Raw genomic sequence first — 22,044 nt, 5'->3', positions numbered from 1 at the left:
GCTGCTGCCGCTGAGATGTTGCCGGCGTGCCGTTGACAGGCCGCAAGCCACAGTTGCGCCCAACGTCTCAGCCAGTTGTCAGCGGGCCACGCACTTTTTGGTGTCACTGTACGAGTCTATTTGTCTGCCAGAAGCAACAGATGCAAAATCACTGAGAGAAAAGTCGAGGAAAAATTCGAAAAAATGCTGCAAGTTAATAAATGAATAAAAAATAAGATTTAAATTCTATGGTTTAAAAAAGTTTTCAATATTATAAATGTATTTTTTTAGAAATAGGAATATATAAATATATATGTTTTTAAAATATTTTAACAACTTTTACTATTTATTTAGGAACATAAATTTCTCTCAGCATCTTTCTTGTTTTCCCAATAATTTTGATTACCTTACCACTCCATTTCTCCCTGTGCACAACCTCTTTAAAGACAACGGCAGCCGTCGCATTAATTCTTAAGCAATATTTATAGTTGTATTTTGTCAAATATTTGCACAGTTTGTTTTGTGCGCTGTCAAAGACATTTATCAAGAGTCTGCAAATGCAAATTGTGAATGTGACTCAAAGCAGCAACTACAACTTGCAGTTGCAACTGCTGCACTCGAATTTGCATCTGTATCTGCAACTGCAACAGCAGATCTGCTAATTGCCCCTAGTTTCGCAGCGAGTTCTCATCGCCGTTTCGGCGTTCATTCATTATATTGTCGCCTCGAGTTGTCTTTTTTCGTCTGTGTGAGGTCAAATTTACTTTATTAATTACAACCGCAGCAGCATTCAGCATTCAGCGGCAGCGTCGACCGGCAGCAATAAATTTAAATGAGTCGCAAATGTGTGCCGCTCATTTCGGGAAACACACGACAAAAATTGGAAACTAAATGCTGGCTAATTTTTTAAATTGCCGCGCTTTGGGGAAACGATTCGGTGACCCATCTATATACTTTTCTGTAGCATATAGCATATTTATTTATTCGCCTTATTCCAGGAATATTATGTATACTGTTTCTCCATGCTGGCCATAATTAATTAAATATTTTCATAGCTCCCCGTGTGTTTGCGTTTTGCCTACTTTATAATGGGCTGAGGCAAAACTAAATAAATTTCGCGGCGAGCTATAATTAAATTTATGTGGCTGAGTCATTTTCGTGTGCTGCGATGAATGGACGCCAACTTGGTCAATGGTCTATATGTCTATGTCTATAAGTCGAACTCGGGTCTTTATTCCATTTATTTATATGTATAGTATACGGTATATTAATTTATTAAAATGTTGCACAATGCCTGGGGGGAAAATGCCGAGTCAGTGGATTGTAATTTAGCAGTTCCCACAGATCCCAATGCATTTTTCTGCCTTTGATTAATTGCTCGTACTTATTATTATTCATTTTCTGTATGGCTGCTCTAAAATCTCAACTATTTCTCTGACATTTACTTGAGGTATTTGCCCCTAACAATTTTTTTGAAATTTATTTTTTTCTGGCTGCCGAACAGGTCTTTGAACTGTTTTCGCATGTGCGCCAGATACAAGATACTTTTGTTTGCCTTTGTTTGTGCTTTGTCGAGGAACAACTTATGCAAACGAGCATAATTACTCGAAATTAAATTCTAAATTTATAGTTTGGCATTAAGGCATTAAGAAGGGAATGACTAAGAGACAACTCGGCAGCATTGTGGGTGCGACTTTCTGACTTTTCTAAATATTTCGAATACGTTTTTACATTTTCTTGTTTGTAAGCGATGCTGCGGCTGATTCATGTCATCAGATTATAATGAAATTGGTTTATTAGTGATAATTCGGTGTGTTTTCAGTTAACTGAAGGGGAGTGGCGTTCTTTACTCAGGAGTCAGATGACTCAAAGCTGTGAATTATGATATAATAAATATGCCAGAGATAAAGTGCAAATGGAAATGAGTTCGTTTGGGGGTTTAAACCGAGCAAAGAATGATGGATGGATTTATACCCGTTAAAGTAAAAGTTTAAATTCAATTTTGCTGTCTTTATTAATACCTATCGAAATGTAGAAGAAATTTTTAAAATAGAACAATTTATTTAAAAGTTATGAGCAAATAATAATGAGCAAGCACAAGCAGTGCAAGCAGTTGCTTTGCTGCATGGATATCTCCCTTGCACTTGCTACAACTATAGCGTTCTCTCTTGTTTTTAATATAAATTATATTTTTTCCTAATAAAAACCCCTGACATAATTCCATTTGAAATTGATCTTTTTCGTTTCGTGGGCAGGTAACTTGTGATTATTGTTCCTCGAAAGGCTTTTAATAAGGCACCTGTCTTGCCTGTAATTAGCCATAAATTGTAATTAATACCCCAGTTGAATTATAAAAAAGTTCAATTGAATCCAACAATTAAGTGTGGCAACCGGCAAACTAATAAATACATATATAAATTAAACGGCTCTGCGGCGGCGAAACACAGGCGCTCATGTCAATCGAAAGCCAACGCCTGCCATGGTTATTAAAGCTGCCACGCCCCTCCGTCCACCGCCCCTTAAAATATATATGAAAAAAATACGGAAAAAAAGAATACAATATACTTAATCGCATATGCATAAAGCGAAGACAAAGGAACGACAATCCTCGCTGTAATTACACAGAAATTTAAATAATAATAAAAAGTGGGAAAACTTTTACGTTGATGACTCCCGCGCGCTGGCAAGCCGGCAATTAAAATATAAAATGTAAAAAAGCGAATAAAAAAAAAGAAAAATACCGAGCTAAAGAAAAAAAATCCATAACGAATGGGGGATACAATAAAATATGATCGTGTAATTTTTTATAGTTTTAATTAATGGCTTTTCTTAGAGTTTCGCCCTCCATCGCATGTATTTCCCATTTTTATTTGTATTTGTATTTTCGTCGGTCAGTTGAGCCACATTCGTAATTATATAGTTTTATTGTAAGCCAGCGTATGAAGGTATTTTTCACCTTTGTCATCGTGACGCTGGGGTTTTCTTTGGCATTTCCATTTCCCCTTTTTCCCTGCAACGGAAATGAATGAAAAGTCGTTTCTATATGTTTCACCTTTTTAAGTAATAATCCCTCTCTCACCTGATCACCGAAAATTCCAGTTTGCCATTCAGATACGAACATTCGCCTTTAGAGCTTTATTTATAGCCACCGAAAGTGGCGTTATTAATAATATTTATTTAAATGGTTACTTTATTAATCAAAGCTCTGTTACACGTGCGTTCTGATTTTGTATCTTCTTTTGTCCGAATCCCCGTTGTTGTTTCTGTTTTGTATCTTTTTTTGTGTCGCTTTGTGTGTTTATTTGCATTAATTATTAATTTGCTCGTTTGGCAGTTTGCGCATGCGCAAATGTTATAAAAACACACACACACGAAAAAAACACAAAAAAGAATCGAGAAACGGCGTCGAAATGTTTGAATTTCATTTTAATACATTTCGCCCGTGGCCAGCGATCTTGGATTTTTATTTTGTATTTTATTTTTGTTTTTTAGTGGCGTGTGGCGGCTGTCGAGTGAAAAACCAAATACAAAATTTATCGAGGCTTAAAAATAGCTCTCATCTGATGGATTCGCTTTAGGAACTATTTAAGCTTAAAGACTGGAAATACGGTTGTTTCTTTGGTCGGCTAATTATACAACTCTTTGGGGGTCCGAAGACCTAATGAGCCCCAAGAACGAACTCCAAGACATCCCAGCATCATCATTTAAAAGGCTAAATGAAAGCATTTCAATTGTCTGTGCATGAAAGCAGCTCGGGAAATAAAATATACCCGAACAATAGTTTCAGAGCCCTGAACCGGCTTAACCCCTTAGTGCCCCAAAGAGAGGGGGCTTAGGGGGCTCTACAATAAACGCACACACAGCCCATGCATTCATCATAATAATAATAAAATAATAAAAGTGTATACAAAAAGTGTTTTGTACGGGAAATATCAAAGAACATCCCCGAAACCATCATAATAAAATCCATCTTGGCCAGCTGGCTACATCATAAACTCATGGTATATACAGAAAAAAAATATAATAAAAACTCAGGGATGGCGCATTTATTAATCAAAACTATCTTGTTTGTTATTGCCATTGAGTGCGGCATATTCCTCGTCAATTTTTACTAATAAAATTTAATTTATTTAAATTCCAAACGAATTCACATAGAGGCTCACATAAAAATCAAATCCCAAACATTGTTAAATGTGGCAAAGAAAAATAAATACTCAAATCGAAATAATGAAAACAAGCGAATATCTCAATAGAAATGAAAAGAAAAACACAATATCGAATTCGAATTAATTTATGCCCAATGGCCGAAAAAGACATAATAAAATGGCAGCAGCGACAAAAGTTTCTCGTGAAATCCCAGTAAATCTGGAGTTTTTCGACTGAGACTTACCCACTAATCAAAGAAAACCATTGACTAAGCCAACTGATTAATCCATGGTCCAATATGCCCAGCTAAAGGTTAAGGTATACCAAAAAGCAAATTACACAAATTTAAAAACAATAAAACTAAAACGTGTCTGCATAAATTAATTAATAAGTCAATTTCGAATGTGAATGTGACTTCAACAGTCGAAATAAAACGAAGACGAAGACAAAGATACACAGATAAATTTAAATATATTATTGCAGATAAGTCAGAGAGTTTTTTAAATCGACTTAGAGGATGCCCTCTAGAAAAGGTAATTGCCTCCAACCCCACCAACTAAGGGTTAAGCTCAGTCCCAAGTTTATAAGCAACTTTTTATGCATTATTCTTTTTATCGCTTTTACAGCCAACTTAACTGCTTTCATTGTCTGTCATTTGCGTGCCATAAAAGAAATACACCACTTTACAAAGAAAATAAACGTAAAAGATCTTAGTAAGAATAGACAGAAAACAAGGAAATTGAAATTGAAAATTTCCTGAACCATTTGAATTTTCTATTCACTAACCACATAAATAAAGAAAACTTTTAGTGGTCGGCGGCGGCAGCATCCGAAATTTCCGCTCGGCGGGCGACTCATTAAAAGTAAATAAAAAATCAGATACTAAAAACAATCGACAAGCGCTTTTTTCGAACGCTCGCTTGTTGAAAAAACGATGTTAAATAAATAAAAATATATAAATACGAATCAAAACACAAATAAAATGGATATTCAAAGAGCAAACATCGAAGGCGCGACTGCTAAAATGCTCGGCCACGCATTCGGACAATGGGGGTCGTGTAAATTTCTAAAGCCAACTATATGGAGTGCCACGCCCCCAAATGAAAGAGCTAGATATTACAGAGAAAAAATAGTATTTATTTAAATTTAATATGGAATTTATTATGGAGTTGTTCGATAACAGTTTGATTTTCAAGTTGAATTTATATCTTAAATTGATTAAAATATTTTTTAATATTTTAAATTGATTTTAAAATGTGCAATGAAAATAAAACCCTATTTTTAAAAATAAGAACGTTTATAATTGAGTTCTTTGATAAAAAAAATACAAACAAGTTTGAGTTTCCTGTTGAATATATTTTCTTATTTCATTTATTTATTTTTTTAACATTTTAAATGGCTTTTTAATCAACCTAATTATTTCTCTCCGTGCAATCGAAAGTCTTTGCGTTCGGTTTCGCGTCCAGTTTGATTTATTTCTGCCAGCGAGGCCAAAAATAAATACCGCAAATAAATAAAAATCTAGTTTGGCATTTTATTTATTTTATTAATTTGTGCTGCGCGTGTTGCTTCTGTTGCTTCTGCTGCTGCTTCTTTTTTTCCACTGCCATTGAAAATGATTCACTTATTAAAATACTCTGGCGTTTAATATTTATTTCGAGCGTTTATGTAATGCCCGCTTTTATTATTTCATTTCGTTTCGCTGCTCAGCTGCCTTAGCAAAGAGCAAATTCATTTCACAACAATGTGCTGCCTGCCTTTTTGTTTATAATTAAACGCAGAAAGCGTATTTCTTAATTATTTATTTTATTGTTGTTTATTTTTAAATGGGCTACAGACAATTTCCTGCACTTGAAGCGAAACAAATAAAAGTGACGCAGCACTACTTTGGCTTTTCATTCGTTTTCATTCCCCCGAAAGCGATTGAAAAGCAAATCTAAATCCGAGTGGGCATTATTAAAGTTCAGAAATGAGATGTTATATATTTTCCTCTAGAGCTGATTATTTTTATGATGAAGGAAGAATATCCCAGGATATCCTAACTATCCAGTTAGATGCTTCTGGCATTTGTTGGCTGATCCAACAAAGGATGCATCGACTTAAGCCTGTGTGTGCTAAGCCCAAGTCAAAGCCTCCTGCGTTTCTGTCAGAGGATTGGGATTGCAGTTCTCTCCATGAGATCCGCTAATTGCCAGAGGTCCTAATGCAAATTTAATCCGTGTGTGTTGCGAATTATTTTCGCCGTCCGCAGACTGCAATTGCAAATCAATTGCAAACTGCAATCTCAGCTGTGCGTGTGGTCGTGTATTTACATATGTAATGGTCTCGTGTGTCCACACACACGCACACACTTAGAGTCCTCGACTATAATAATTATCTTGAGCAGACAGCGCTCGACTAAATCAATATTATGGCTGACTAATAAAGGTGTTGCCCACACACTCGTACAGCCGTTCAGCTGCACGGATTTAGATACAGAATTGCATATGGAAACAATCGCCGCAGTGCCAGTTGCAGATACATTCGCCGGCAGAGATACAGATACAGATAAAGATACAACTACAGATACAAATGCATTTGCAGGGGACGAACGGTTGACAGGTCGCCGGGAAAGGGCATTAGAAATAAGTTGGAATAATATAAATGGACTGGAGTTTAGCTGCACTGCGAGAAAATAAGTGAGAAGCTCCTGAAAATATATTCCAGTACTTAGATAAATATATAAAGAAATTTATGCATAGATGTACAGAAAATATCAAGATCAATTGGGATTTTTAATTTAATTTTTTAATTATGTAAAAATAATATTACATTTTTTATTTCACATTTTTTATTTCTCAGAAACAAATAATGAAAAAAAATTTTCTAGAAATTTATTCTGCTATATCATAAAGATATTTATTTTAATTTATACTTATATTTTCTTAGATATTATTTAAAAATTAAATTGTTGAGCTAGGAAAATCTTTATTGGACCTAAAATTTTCTAAGCATTTACTAAGATAAATATAATAATTTTTAAAACAAATTTTCAAAACATTTTATTTTGATTAACATATTTTTTTTGTAAGTGCACCAGCCTCATAAAAGATTTAGGCTCTGCCTGGACTTCTGTCCACCGCCCTTTAATGAGGCCTCACTCCGATTGGTTTTTATCCCTGATTTGTATTAATTACACGTACCTCCGAAGCTTTGCAAGTCCGTAGGCTTGGAACCCCCCACTTTTTAGGGGGATTGGATGGGCCGTAGAAAAAAACAATCAAATATGCATTTTAAAAGTTGCCCGACTTTGGACTCGGAGCTCCAGTTTTCAGTTCAGTTTGCAACCCAACCGATCCTTTCCGACTCAACTCAACTCGACTCGACTCCCCCATGGCCTGCAACTCAAACAGCAGCCAAAGCCCAGACCAAACCATATTTGTCTAACCTGGGCCCACACACACATGTGTCAGTGGGGGTTTTTCAGGGGGGTTCGAGGGGTCGACGGGCCTCTATTTGCCCAGGACCCGGGTGCCCGGGCCGAGTGCATGCTGCGCTCTGTTTTTAGACAGTGGGCGGCCGCTGCTCCTCTCTATGCTATTCAAAAAATTTAATGGCATTTTAAATAAGAAATTACACAGGCCGTGCATATTTCATAAGACTTCGTATGCGCCGGCGATGTTCGACGCGGCTCAGAGTTTCGAAAAGTGGGGGAATAAAGGTGGGGGAGACGGAGAGCCTCTCGGCCCGACTCCCCAAAGTATCAAATGGAAAAACTGTGGCCCAAAAGCAAAGAAAAGCGTGCCACGGCTGCAAAATAGTTGCAGTTTTCCGCCTCAAAGCAAAAGGCCAAGAGTCAAAGGTTCGACTGGGAAATACTATTGAAAAATAATAAAATGAAAAGCAATAGTTATATTCTTTAATTTTGATAGTGAAAAATATCTTGTTAATTTCTATCTTGTTTTCAAATATTTAATAATATTTTGGAGTCATTTTTGAGCTTTATTTTATTATTTTTATTTTAAAAAATATTTCAAAGTAAAAGAAGGTTAAAAATTTTGTAAGGTTGAAGTTAGTTAGTTAGTTAGCTTAGTTATTTTGCAAATATTTTAAATGTCCTGAATTAATCAAAATATTTTTCCAATTTCATTATGAAGTCCATATATTTCCACTTTAGCCCAGCACATCATACCCTTATATTTCACCAAAATAATGGCGGAATGTTAGCTGTAATTCTAGCTTTATATGGCCGAATGGACGCGGGCTGGCGAGGTTGGGCAAAAGTTGTGCTACCTTTTTGCATAGCTTTGGACTCATTTAATATTTATGTCTCTCTAAATATTAAATATTATTTCAAGGCTTTGCAGTGCGTTGCAGGCCGCTTTTCTACCCACTTTTAGCTGCATTTCAGCTGCATTTGCGATTGCAGTTCGCAGTTTTTGCCTCCGAGGCATTCGATTGAGCAGCGAAAAAGTAGCATACATTCGAGCGCTTGACCGGAGTCGGATTTTCGCTTCCTGGCTTCTCTTTTATTTTCTTATTTAAACTTGCGAGATTTGCGCGCCCATAAATAATTAGTTAGCCAGCTGGCTGGCGTTCTTTCTTCTCCAGCTTTTCTGATTCTGATGATGATGGAGGAGGCGTGTTTTCCGCTTTTTTCCGCTCTAGTCTGCCAGCTTATACAAGTTTAATATTTAATGACTGTGTGCAGCCGTTTTAACACTTTGTAGACTTTCTCCCCACTCCTTTCTCCTCCTCCCCTTTTTTCTCGCAGTGAAAGCGCGCTTTCAATCAGCTCAAAGGACACGCAAGGCTCTCTCCTTGTCCAGTCGTCCTCCCAAGTCATTACATTCAACCCAGCCAACAAAAGGGGGGAATAAGGGGGGAAACGAGGAGATGTCCGTATATCCTCATTATCCCCTATGCTAAAAACAATAAATTACTATTTGCAAGAGGTTAATTTTTACTTTGCAACTACAAGCCAGCAGAAATAACATGAGCAACGACAGTAGAAGTTACAATTGCCCGACAACTGCAACAACCATAACAATGTCGGCCAGAGCTGAAGTAAATACCATAAGAGCCAGTTGGTGGAGTTGGCCAGAAATGCCGGCAAAAAACACAAACAATGTGTAAGGTCCTTAGGGATGGCAAAGGGATTTCGATTATCAATGGGGTTTTTTTTAATAGAGATTGTTAGATAGTAAACTACTATATATAAAAATATTATTGCAATGCCAAATATGAATTATAAATTCTCAAGATAGGTAGTAAAAAATGTCATGTATTTAAAAAGTGAAATACTTTTTATATTTTTTTAAAATTTTTACATATTTTTATTATTTTGGAATATTTATCCATTTATTTTTGATGTACCTATAACATTTATGAAGCTAGTAATTTAACAGAAACATTTAAAGTTATTTAAATTAAATTTATTTTCTAGTTAAACTTACTTATTTAATACCATTTTAATTACCTAAAGTGATTTTTTTTTAATAATATTTTAAAACAATCTATTAATAAAGCCAAATAAGCTTTAGCTTTAGTTTTTCAATATATATTAAGAAGGTTATATTTCTACGAATTATTTATAATATTTTAAAATTAATGTTTAACTAATTAATGAATATGATATATTAAAATAAGTTCGTGTCACGCCGTCACCTCTGTCACAATTCGCCCTTTTCGAAAGTCCGAGTTCGCAGGACAGCCGAGCAAGACAACTTTTTGGGAGGGGTCAACAATAAAGCCAGCAAACACACAGAAAGGAATGAGGAGAAAGGGGGGACACTCAGGGGCGGAGGGATGAAAAGGGGTGCCCCGGATCGCGGTATTTTCGAGTTTCGAGTTTGGAGGGTCTGAAAGAAGTCGGCGGCCCATTTGAATGTTTTATAGCAATTTCTGTTGTCGGCTGCGGTTGAAGTTGCTGTTGCTGTTTTGCTGCTGTTGCTGTTGTTTCTGTTGCCAGTTAGTCGGCAACTTGACACACCTCAATGCACGTTGCACTCAACACTTGGCGTATAATTATTTATTACATTTAAATTATTGTTGCCATTGTTGTGAGGTGAGTTGTAGTTGTTACTCCAGCACTGTGGCAGTGGAAAACTTTCAGGGGGGTTTCCCGAAAGGGAGTGGAAAAGTGGAAAAGCGAGCTTCATGCACTCGCACTTGGCTTTATGATTGCTACAATTATTGTGGCCCCTGCAATTCCTTGGACTTGCAATTGTTTATTGTTGTTTGGCTCTCTTGCATTTCATTATATTCCTATACCTTATATTCCGATATATATATAAAGGGTGAAAGAAACCAGATATCGTACCCAAGAAGTATCTATATACCCCATATACACACACACAACACAGTAGCTTTTCCCCGCCCCATCGCGAAATGTGTTTTTCACATTATTCCCATGAATAATGCATTGGGCCAATATGCATATTTTATGTGAAATTCGTGCAATAAAATACTATTAAATATTTAGTTGCCGCCGACGTCGACGTTTTTGTCTTGCGGCAAACAAAAAACAGGAGCCAAGGAACCTTTTACCCTGGGTGTTCTTTCCCATTAGAAATTCGGGGGCCCTGCGATTGGAGATGGGATTTACAAATTTACGAAAAATGCAAATCGATTCGCGGGATCCCCCGATGAAAAGTGTCAGTCCAGAGGACTCGATAATTGTAGTCTCCGGGGTCGTTTGTTCTTAAATGAATTATTTCTGGCGTCTTAGAAAATTAATGAATAGCACAACGGGCACAACTGCAGAACAAGAAGGTGTGGTTACACAGGGAAAAATTAATGGCTGATATACGAAATTTTTAAAATATTTATATTAAATCATTTTTGATTTCCTAAAAAATATTTAAAAAAATTTTTAAAAATATTTGATGTATTTTTTTATTTAATAAATTTAAATAACAAATTAATTTGCAAAATTTCGGAATTCGAATCTTAAGATTTCCTAAAAAAAATCTATTTAAATACAAATAATTCCCCAATTAATTTCCAAAGTAGATTATAATTTTTTCCCAATGCACAAACAACAGTAGCTATTTCTGTAAGAAGACAACGTGGCCAAGGTTGCCGGAAATGGGGGGCCAAAGTGGGCGGGTGGCAAAGTGGGTGGCATGCGTGCGACTGGCTGAGTAATACAAATAAGTGAATGAACAGGGAGCTACCTACTATTCTGCCACTTTCTGGCTGCCAAAAAGAGAGTGGAAATGCGGAAGTGGCGGAAAAGCGAGAGCTAGAGAGAGAAAACTAGTTGGCAGTAGTAATAGTGAAGGCTGAAAGCGAACGGGAGCCCAGGAAAAGTAAAAGCTGGCCCACAAAGCGCCAAGGAAATCGCAAAGTTCCTGTTAGTTGTGACGCACAGGCGGGGTGTTTAGGGGGTTGGGGGTTAAGGGGGGGTTAACAGGAGGTTAGGGGTGGGAAACTGGGGGTCTTGTGGTGAGCAAGTTGCAGACAAGAGAAATAACAAACTTGAGACGCCACCACGGTGGAACACGAATCGAAAATGAATAATAAATAAAGTGTTATATAATATAAGAAATATACACACAGCAAAACTACAGCAAAAGTTCCAAGGAAGGAAAGGGAGGGGCTGAAAGGGGTTAAGGATAAAGGACATGCCGGGGAAATGGGGAAAATGGTGTAGTTTTAGTGCTTTTCCAGCGGGCGGAAGGGGGCGAGTGCTGAGTTTATGTGCGCGCTTGAAAAATAAAATTAAAATTGCATTAGAATCCAAGGGGTATTACAGAGGAGGGGAGGCGGTTAGAGGGGGGTTAACCCGCGATGTAGTGAAAACTTGAAGGCTGTTGAAAGCCAGGGGCGTGGAGGGGCAATGGAAGAAGGGGTTGAGTAGTCTATGCATTTGGATTGATGGCAAATGCGAGTGTGAGGGCGTGTTATAAATTTATATTTTATTGCCAACAGACACACACAAAGTTATAGAAATCCATATATATAAACCCATATCTTTATATATATAGAGGGAAAGAGATCTCCAAGTGTGGGTGCAAATAAAAAAGTATTGAAAACGTACCCGGGCCACGAAAAATATTTTCTTTACCGGGGGAAAGCGGAAAACAAAAATCAATAAATTTTTATAGAAATTTGTAGCAGCGGAAAAGTTAATTAAATAAATTATTATGTGAATGGGGCGTGCACACGATGAGTAATTGGCAAGAAGAAGAAGAAGAGAGCGAGAAGAAGAAGCAGAACAAGCTGTAGAAAGAAGAAGCAGAGGCAGCGACGTCAGCAGCGAAGCGCCGCAAATTAAATTAAATGAGTTGAAAGAAAGTTGAATGCGCGCACACTTCAAATTTGTTTTTGTTGAGCCAGCAGGGGCGTGGCAGGGGGTTGCAAGGGGGGCTGGCTGAGAGGAAATGCCAACCCAAGGGGGAATTGAAAATTTAATTAATTAAACATTTTCGGAGCAGAGCTCGTAATATTTTATTATATGAATTGTACTATGCGAGAGTTTTATAATCGCCACTCTGAACGAATAAATGGATGAATGGCTGACAGGGGGGTTGATTAATCTCCGACAAATGCTAGAGCAGCGAAACTTTACGATCCCGACATTGCACAGTGGTCGGGCTTGTATGGAGCCGCGGCCATAAATACTTCTAGATGTGCTATCGCCATGAAACTTTTACCAAAAATCTAGATAAATATTATAAATTTATGTTACAAAAATTGGCCAGATCGTACCACTATATCCTATATCTTCCATAGGAACGATTTTCTCATTTATATGAGAGGGAAATCAAAAATTAAATTTTTGTAATAATAACAAGTTGGTTTGTTTACCGTACGATATTTACAAACTTAGAACTGCAATATAAAAATGTGGGAGTGATTACTGAACTCCACCAGCACCAAAAAAAATTATAAAAAAACAAAACAAACAATAATAAGATTTAATATCATTTTAAAATTTTTTGATCGAGTAGCGAAATAGTTGACTCTAAATGAGTTGACTTTTGGTTATAACTAAGTTTTTTTGTCCATTAATAAAAGGATCAGAACTTAAAAGCAATATGTTAAATAAATCTATATTTGCAGTCGAATTATTAAATATCCTTAATTTTTGATTCAGCGGCTCCTTTAAAAAGCTTTCCAATCAAAAACCAACCAAAAAGCTACAAAAGAAACAGGAAAAACAAGCTACAACAACAGCACACACATAACAAAAAAGATCTTCCTCCTAAAAAAAGGTTCTAAAATAAATGAGGTTAGGTTGCATTTTTTAATGCCACAAGTGCAGCGGCACCTTTCTGCAGCTGGACAAAACATTTTTATAATCTTTAAATATTAATAAAAAACAGGATATAAACATCATTGTAGGAAAACTGGGGAAAACCACTTAAAACTTTACCTAAAACATTGGAACGCATAACATTTACGAACTAAATAGGACGCACACTTTACCACGTATTTACGCAAAACACAGCACAAGTTATTAATTCATGTATCTGTATAAACAAAGTATATACTGTTATGAACAATGTCCATTATATTTGAATGGGGTTAAACCGTGCTTTATAATTTTTTAGAATTTTTTAAAATCACTTCGTGGCACTGCACTGTTGACAAATTGAAAATAAGTAAGCACGTTCTCGCACTTTGCATCCCAGTGTTGGAAAGTCCCGTTAGAAATTCAAAAAAAAAACTTTTGTATTATAAAGCTTGTACAATTAGCTGATCGTAGAACCGGTTTTCGCTGGAATATCTCAAAATCAATTTTTTGATTTTTGGCCTATGGCAGCGACCACTGTGCATTGGGAAAAACAAATTATATCATTTGGCGACTTTATAATTAAGTTTGTTGTCGATATTTTTGTGTTTTTTTTTAGAAACCCTTGGGAATATTTTTTACTTATGGAAATGGGAATTAATTTGAATTTGTAATATTCTTATATATTTTTCGATAATTAATTAAACATTTTTATATTTATAAATAATATATTTAATCTTGTAACTCATTTAATAAATCCGTAATAATAAATAAATCTGTAATAATTAGTTACATAATTCCCCCAGATACCCAACATTATTTACCAGTAATTTAGCTATTTACAACCGACTAACCCACACTGCCGGCCATAAGTCACCGCCCCCCGCCACATCTAAAAACCTGAAACAAACTCAGAAAAAAAGCGCTGGCGTCATTAACAAAGTGTTTTACATAAAATAGCATTTTTAACGCCATTTTGTTTGCAGCTCGGCCGCATTTGTTACAGTTACTGCCACTACGAGCTGCCTGTAAAAATGTAAAAATGCTTCCGACTTTTCAATTTCAATTATTCATACGTTTTATGACCTTTTTCCTTGGCATGCAGAGTATATGGGAGTTTTTCCAGTTCCAGTTTTCACTCGGTTCTTCGGTTCTCTACGGCGCCTACTCCTCAAATATTTAAGACTTGCATTATATGTTCTCTTTATGCGCTGCATTTTTTTACCATCGCTTTGTTTTGTAGTTTTTATTTTTCTCCTATTATTTTTTGTATTTTTTTCTGCTTGCCTCATGCTCGCTGCACATAATTTGTATTACGCCCCTGCATATAAAATGCATGGCTACGTGCGCGGAGGGGGCGTGGCCAGCACTGGCCAACGGGCCAACTGGCGAGCTGGCCAAAAGGAAGGCTTTATGGCCAGAGACTCAGTTTCGGAGTTTCGGTTTCGGAGGCACGAAACGTGCATCAATTTAACTTTTCCTATGCCTCCGTGGAGCGCAAAAAAATGGGGATTCTCTCCATTTCAGTTTTTAGTTTTAGTTAACCCCTAAATGGCCCCTGCTTTTTTGCCCACTGATTAATACGGCCGAAAAGGGTTAAAGGCGGGCTCAATTAAGCGGCAAAGAGGCGACTTCCCCCTGAATTCCTAATAATAGCAATAAATAAATGGCTTTTTCTGTGCATTCCGCTGGGTAAAGTCGAAGCCAAAGCCTTTTTGGCCGTAAAAAGCCGTCAAGACAATGGGGGGGTCGGGATGGCCCCACTTTGTATACTAATTTGCTTTCGGCTTTCCTGCCTTTTCTCTCCTTTTGCATATGAAAATGCCCTCGCAACATTTATGGCAATCATAAACTTTTACGGCCAGCCACAATTCGTGTGCAAATGTCACAGGGCCAGAGAAAAACTAGCGATTGGGCCGAGTTTTCCATTTTCCGACTCAAAAAAGTAGAGATACCTGGTATGCAAAGTTTCCTAATTATTTAAAAGACGGAAAGAGGGAAATGTAAAAGGTTATGGCTGTGGAATATATTTTAGTTGTTATTATGCAAAGGTGGCTCATACATTTTAAGCTCTCAATATTTGTCAGGCATTTAAGGTTAGTGATTTAAATATTCAATAAATTAAATGAGGGTCTGAAATATTTTTAAAACATAAAGAAACCATTTTTGTAGTATAATTTTAAGAAGTATCTTTGGATTAAATATTAAAAAATTGAAAAAAGTATTACTATTTCTTCAAAAATTCTTTATTAAAATTCTCAATAAAAATCCAAATAATTTAATTTATTTTATATAATATATTTCTATATTTTTAAATACTATTTATATCTAAAAAAATCACTAAACTAACTCCAAATCTCTCGTTTATTTATTTCCAGGCCAAGATGATTGAGAGTGGAGGACATGGTGGCTGGATGGGAGCCGCAGCCGCAGCAACCGGAGCAGCTTCAGTGGCGGGTAAGTGATCCCCTACTAAAACCGGATTCCCTTGCAGCCTTTTCATTATGTCCGCGTGACGTGTCTTCCAGCAGATAGCTACCAGTATCAGTTGCAGTCCATGTGGCAGAAGTGCTGGAATACCAATCAGCAGAACCTGGTGCAGCAGCTGAGGTTCCGCGAGCGAGGACCCCTGAAGTCCTGGCGCCCGGAGGCCATGGCCGAGGCCATCTTCAGTGTCCTCAAGGAGGGTCTCTCCCTCTCCCAGGCCGCCCGCAAGTTCGACATCCCCTATCCCACCTTCGTTCTGTACGCGAACAGGGTGCACAATATGCTGGGACCCTCGCTGGATGGAGGCGCCGATCCTCGACCGAAGGCCAGGGGTCGTCCGCAGAGGATCCTGCTGGGCATGTGGCCCGAGGAACTCATCCGCAGCGTCATCAAGGCGGTGGTCTTCAGGGACTATCGCGAGATCAAGGAGGACATGGGCGCCCACCAGTATGCCAATGGACAGGGCCATACTGTAAGTACTTATTTATTACCTTCCTAAATTTTAGGTTTTTTAAATATTTATTTGCATTATTTATTTTTTAAGACTTGTGTTTTATTAGAAAAGATTTTAAACTTTTTAAACAACTAGAGCAATACTTTTAAACACCGAACTATAAGTTTAAAAAGTTCTAAAATATTTTTAGATTTTTTGAAATTATTAATCGCAATAAATTAAATGTAAGAAAAGATATTATAATCCTAAAAAGTTCTAAAATATGTTCACATTCTATGGAAAAATTATTTCCAATAATATCAATCTACTAAAGAATTTTCTTAGAACATATTTTATAAGGCCATTAAATGTTATTTGAGAAAGAAATGGCAAAATAATAATAAACATTTTTCATTGGCCGGAATTAATGGCTGTACTAATTTTATTCAAGTCAGGTGGAATTCGTTTTGTGTAAACAAAAAATGTAATTATATTATTTTAGAGGCGCCAAGGTCTAGTTTCTACATATATAAACTCAAAGCCAATTTATTTGTGAATTCAACTAAAATAGCACATTAGTAAGGATTTATAATTGAAGATGAGCTAATGAAAGGAATGGTTTCTTGTTGATATTATTTTCCTATTTCTTTTTAATATTTCTTAATTGGGAAAGCTAACTATGTACGATTTTAACACACTGTTTTCCCCTTTCTCCTTATTTCCCCTATATTTACAGTCTTATATTGGCGGCGGAACCACTTCGAATGGCTATCACAGTGCTGCGGCGGCCAAGATGGCGGCCCAGAATGCTTCTTTAGCTCCTCCAGATGCAGGAAGTCCTCTGAGCTCCATGACAGAGACCCTGCGTCGCCAGATTCTCTCACAGCAACAACAGCAGCAGCAGCAACACCACCAGCAACAGTCGCACCACCAGCAGCAACCCTCGTCGCACCACCAACAGCAGTCGCCCCACGGACAGTCGATGAATATGTACAAGTCCCCTGCCTATTTGCAGAGATCAGAGATCGAAGATCAAGTATCCGCAGCGGCGGCCGTGGCAGCGGCGGCGGCTAAAAATCAGCAAAGGGGTTCGGAAAATCTCCCGGATCTGAGTGCCCTGGGTTTGATGGGTCTTCCCGGGCTGAATGTGATGCCCTCGCGAGGATCGGGCGGCGGAAGTGGAGGTGCTGCTCCGAATAGTGCCGCTTCCTATGCCCGCGAGCTGTCCCGCGAAAGGGAGCGCGACAGGGAGAGGGAGCGGGAGAGGGAGCTTTCCCGGCAATATGGCAGCCAGTCGAGGGGATCGAGTTCCGGTTCCGGCAGTGCCAAATCCCTGACAGCCAGCCAAAGACCCGGAGCCGCCTCCCCCTACTCCGCCGCCCACTATGCCAAACATCAGGCGAGTGCCTATAACAAGAGGTTCTTGGAGAGCCTGCCCGCCGGCATTGATTTCGAGGCCATTGCCAACGGGCTGCTGCAGAAGTCGGTGAACAAGAGCCCGCGCTTCGAGGACTTCTTCCCGGGGCCCGGCCAGGATATGAGCGAACTCTTCGCCAATCCCGATGCGGCTGCAGCTGCTGCGGCGGCAGCGGCCTATGCGCCTCCCGGAGGAGCAGGTGGAAACGGAGGAGGAGGAGCCATCCGCGAGTCGCCGCTCATGAAGATCAAGCTGGAGCAGCAGCATGCCACCGAACTGCCGCACGAGGATTGAATCCTGGGCAGGGGCGCAGGCCCCAGGGGGGTGGCTCACTCTTTAGGGTGGGCCCATTATTAGGTGAACCAAAAGAAAAAAGAGAGATAAAAGGGGGTGCTAAGTAATCCTTGGATCAAGAGTAAGTAATTATGATTTTAGTTATCAATTTTAGTTTGTAAAATATATGCGTTTAAAAGGGAGTTACATTTTATGACTGATATAATAAAAAATAAAAGAATAAATAGTGAAATAAAATACACATTTCACTCTAACAAATGTCAGTTCTTGCTTAGGTTTTATTCCCTAGAAAAAATAGCCCGAAAATGTCCAAAGATTACTGGCTTCTAAAGAAAACATTGGCCCACCCTAAAACCCAAAAATATACAAAATTTGGACTGCTACTTGAACCCCAACGTTTTTAGTGTCTAGTGCTTAGTTGAAGTTGCTAACTGGTTTGTACGCCTAGGCTAGTTTTAGGGCGTAACGAGAGAGGATGGTATAAAGTATTAACCTATTATTAAAGCACACCCCAAAATACAACACAAAACCCAACACACACACATACATACTTCGGAACTTTCCTGTAAGGATAGGATCTCGTAATTTGTCTTATTTATTTTCGAGAGAATTCGTTGCGTTGATTGCCTTTTTTGCCACGCGAAAAGTAATAATAATAAAAATAGGTTTAACGATTAACAATAAACAGTAAAACGTAACCGTAAAATAATTAAAGTTACGATTAGAGACTTGTGCATTTCTTAAATGTAGCTTAACCCTAGAATAGTTCACAAATACAAAAACACACACTGAATGTTGTCAAATCCGGTAATTACAACTTTATATATATAAACATACGCAAATACTTTAGATATACATAAACCCCAAAACACACAGATAGAAGTGCATACCCATACGCACGTACGCATATACTTATATTAATGGTATTTCCAAATGTAACTGTAAATAATGTACAAATTTCCATAGCTTTAGGCTTTGACTTAATCTTAGACTTACCTACCCCCAAAATACCCCCCCTAAACCCCAAAAAAGCCCCTTCGCAGCACTTCTTCTATGGTAATCGTAAATTGTATTGTAAATGAACGAATGAGCAAACAACGCAGGCAGCATCACATTAAATTTGTGCTAATTTTATGTAAACAATCACACACAGACACACCCATTCACACACACACCATCGCACAAACACACACAAACACTCGACTACATATGTATTGTCCGTACTCTGTGAGTGAACTATTATTATTATTATACCTATTATTACGATTATTATTATTATCTATCCCCAAAGATGCGCGAGGCATTCTTGAGTTTAGTTAAACAGTAAATTATACAACAATAAACAGAAAAATAAAAACAAATTGAAAAGCTAAATGTCATCCAACCTGATTTTGATGTTTTATTGATGGGGGGAAAATGGAAGGGGATTTCACTTTGAAAAAAGGGAATTTTTTAGGACGTTTTCAGGATTCTTTGGCCAAAATGCGACTCAAAACCCTGAGGCGAGGTTTTTTGAATATCTGGTCTCTTAAACTAACGATGCTCATCACGTTATATATGAATAACATTTTATTTAAATTTTAAAAAATTCGAATTTGATTTTTTGCAAAAAATAGTTGAAAACTAAATTTCTCTACTTCAATGCCAATTAATTGGGAATGGGTTAACAAGTTTACAAAAATACTAGTTTTATTAAGGTTTTCCTGTTGTAACTTGGGTAAAATGAAACATACAACTGTAAGACGAACTGGTTTTAAAAGGTCTGAACCTTAGCTAACGATTCATATAACTTTCCACTTGAATTTAGGAAAATATAATTTTTGGAAAATTTTCACTTTTTGATCATCTAAATGTGCAAAAATTGTCTAAAAATAAAAAATTTCAGTTTTGAATGCCAATCAATCGGGAATATTATTACGAGCTCAACGAGGTATTGTACTGCTTATTTTGGCCATTACAAGTCAAGATTTGGTCAAAAAACCCGACAAATTTGCGATTCTGAATTGCCCAAAATTACCTCTTTATAAGTTACAAAAACTCGTATGTCAGAAGAAATTGAATAATAATTGCAGCTTAACGGCCAAAGGAAATTGCTATAAGCATATGCAAAAATAATCCCCTTACAAATAGGGCCAAGGAAATTAAAAGGAAAGGGTTTTGCGGGCACTTTCAGACATTTCACTTGACTTAACCCCTTCTTCCTGGGAATCGCATTTCCTCGGCAGCCAACTGCTGGCCCCAATTCCGAAGACATAATTCACTTAATGCCCCTCGAAGCAAGTGCAACTTGGGGCAGAACGACTCCACAACAATGCCGACACACACAGAAGCACACACCCCATATCCAATCACACCCTTGCAGTTTTCAAGGTCAAGTGGCAAGTGAAAGCGACGTCATAGCAGCCCCTTTGTTGCTGCTGCTGTTGTCGGTGAAAGAAAACAATTACTTTGGCACTTAACAGCTTAACACATCACTTTGCACTTGATGCAAAACTCGGTCTGCTCGCAGGACTCACGACTTGGTCCTCCTGGTCCGTCTGGTCCTTTTGGTCCCCCGGAAACATCCAGAACACGCCGGGCATCCTTAGCTGTGGACTGCAGATAAATAGGCGAAGCCAAAAGCCAACGAAGGAGGGAAGAAGGGCTCCCAAACGCTGTCCGCAGAGGGGGAAAGGGGAGACAAGCTGCAGAACAGTGGTAATGCTCAAGGTCATTCCGGAGCAGTTGTTGGCCACCCTTTGGGCAGCAAGCAAAGCCGACACTGAGAGAAATTAAGAAGAAGGTGGAAAAATATTCAGGTTTATTAACGAGAGCTCCAAGAAAATAACAATACATTTCATAATAATATAGTCACTAATAATATCATTAATATCATTAAAATTAAATGTTTTATGTTTTAAGTTGGTACTAAATCCATAACACACTAACATTTAATTCTTTTTTAATAAAAAAAAACGGGAATAAAAATATTGGGACAAGAAATCAGAATAAACTTTTAACCTTTAACCTAATCCTTAATAAAGAAATCCATAATAAATATTCGAAATGATTCTTATTACTTAAATAATAGGTTATCTAATGTTTTTGGCCAATAATTAAATGGAAAAAAGAGGTTATGTATTACTATTTTATTTTAACATTTATTTAATTTAACATTATGATTACGAAAAGTTAACATTTAGATTATACTACAACTTTATATTTAAATTTCTATTTAGAATAAAAATTTCTTCTTGATTTTACAAAAGCTTTATAAAGAAATGTGTTTATTTTACAGTAAATCCTTTGGGAAACTATAGTTTAATAGTGACCAATAGTTTGGAGCAATAGCTTTTCTCTCAGTGTGGCGAAGCCAACGAGGAAGTCAGCCGTCGACTGGTCCTGAATGGCAAGTGGCTTTCATCTTGTGAGACACCCACACAAACCCACTTGGTGGTTGGACAGGGGACTCGGATTCGGATTCAGATGCCAGGAATGGGAAGGGATGGTTTGGGGGCCAAAAGGAGGATGCAGAGGAGCAACAGGAGTGCCAAAGGGTCGAGTCTCCTATCGCATCGTCTGGTTCTGGGTCTCATGCTCATTCTCGTTCTCATTCTCGTTCTCGGTCAGCCTTGAATTGCGACCCACAAACAACTTCCTTCCAGCCACGACTTCCTGCCTTTCGCTTCGTCCTTGCCAGCAATTCGCCTGTGGTTGCCGCCTGCTGTCTGTCTTGCTTCTATTCCTCGTCCTTGATCCCCTTTCAACCCCCGCCCCTGCTGGTTACTGGCTCTGTCTGAAGTTAAGCATTTGCGGCTGCTTGTAGCTCAAAATCCTGGCTGGTTGGTTTGCCGGTTGTTGGCTGCCTTGCCTTGCCTTTCCTTTTGCAAACCCCAAAGCCCCCTTCTGCTTTCCCCCTTTGCCCACTTGACACCACCACCGCTGCTGCTCCTGCAACAGTTAGCAGCCACTCTGCCGTTAGCCATCTTGACAAGTGGTTTGGCGCCGCCTTAACCCGTTGAGTCCTGGATTTTATTGAGAGGCTTGTGGCGACACAGGAACTTTGGCTTTGAAAGGATACTTTTTACT

General features: G+C 38.0%; 1 protein-coding gene across 2 annotated transcripts in view; it reads left to right on the top strand.

Moving 5' to 3' along the window:
• The window catches only part of bab2 (bric a brac 2), a 31,376-nt gene extending 12,026 nt beyond the window's left edge, over positions 1-19,350 (top strand). Inside the window, exons 3-5 of one of the 2 annotated variants that reach the window (XM_070215129.1) lie at positions 15,724-15,802; positions 15,877-16,304; positions 17,002-19,350. In XM_070215129.1, the coding sequence (XP_070071230.1) occupies positions 15,724-15,802; positions 15,877-16,304; positions 17,002-17,976 (1,482 nt within the window). In that variant the 3' untranslated portion in view covers positions 17,977-19,350. Of the gene's footprint in view, positions 1-15,723; positions 15,803-15,873; positions 16,305-17,001 lie in introns of both variants that reach the window. The other variant, XM_070215128.1, reaches the window with a different exon arrangement.
• The last annotated feature ends 2,694 nt before the right edge of the window (positions 19,351-22,044 follow it).

This window comes from Drosophila takahashii, chromosome 3L (assembly GCF_030179915.1).
Source record: "Drosophila takahashii strain IR98-3 E-12201 chromosome 3L, DtakHiC1v2, whole genome shotgun sequence".
In the NCBI taxonomy this organism is placed as follows: Eukaryota; Metazoa; Arthropoda; class Insecta; order Diptera; family Drosophilidae; genus Drosophila; species Drosophila takahashii.
This window is presented reverse-complemented; position numbering and strand designations above follow the sequence as displayed.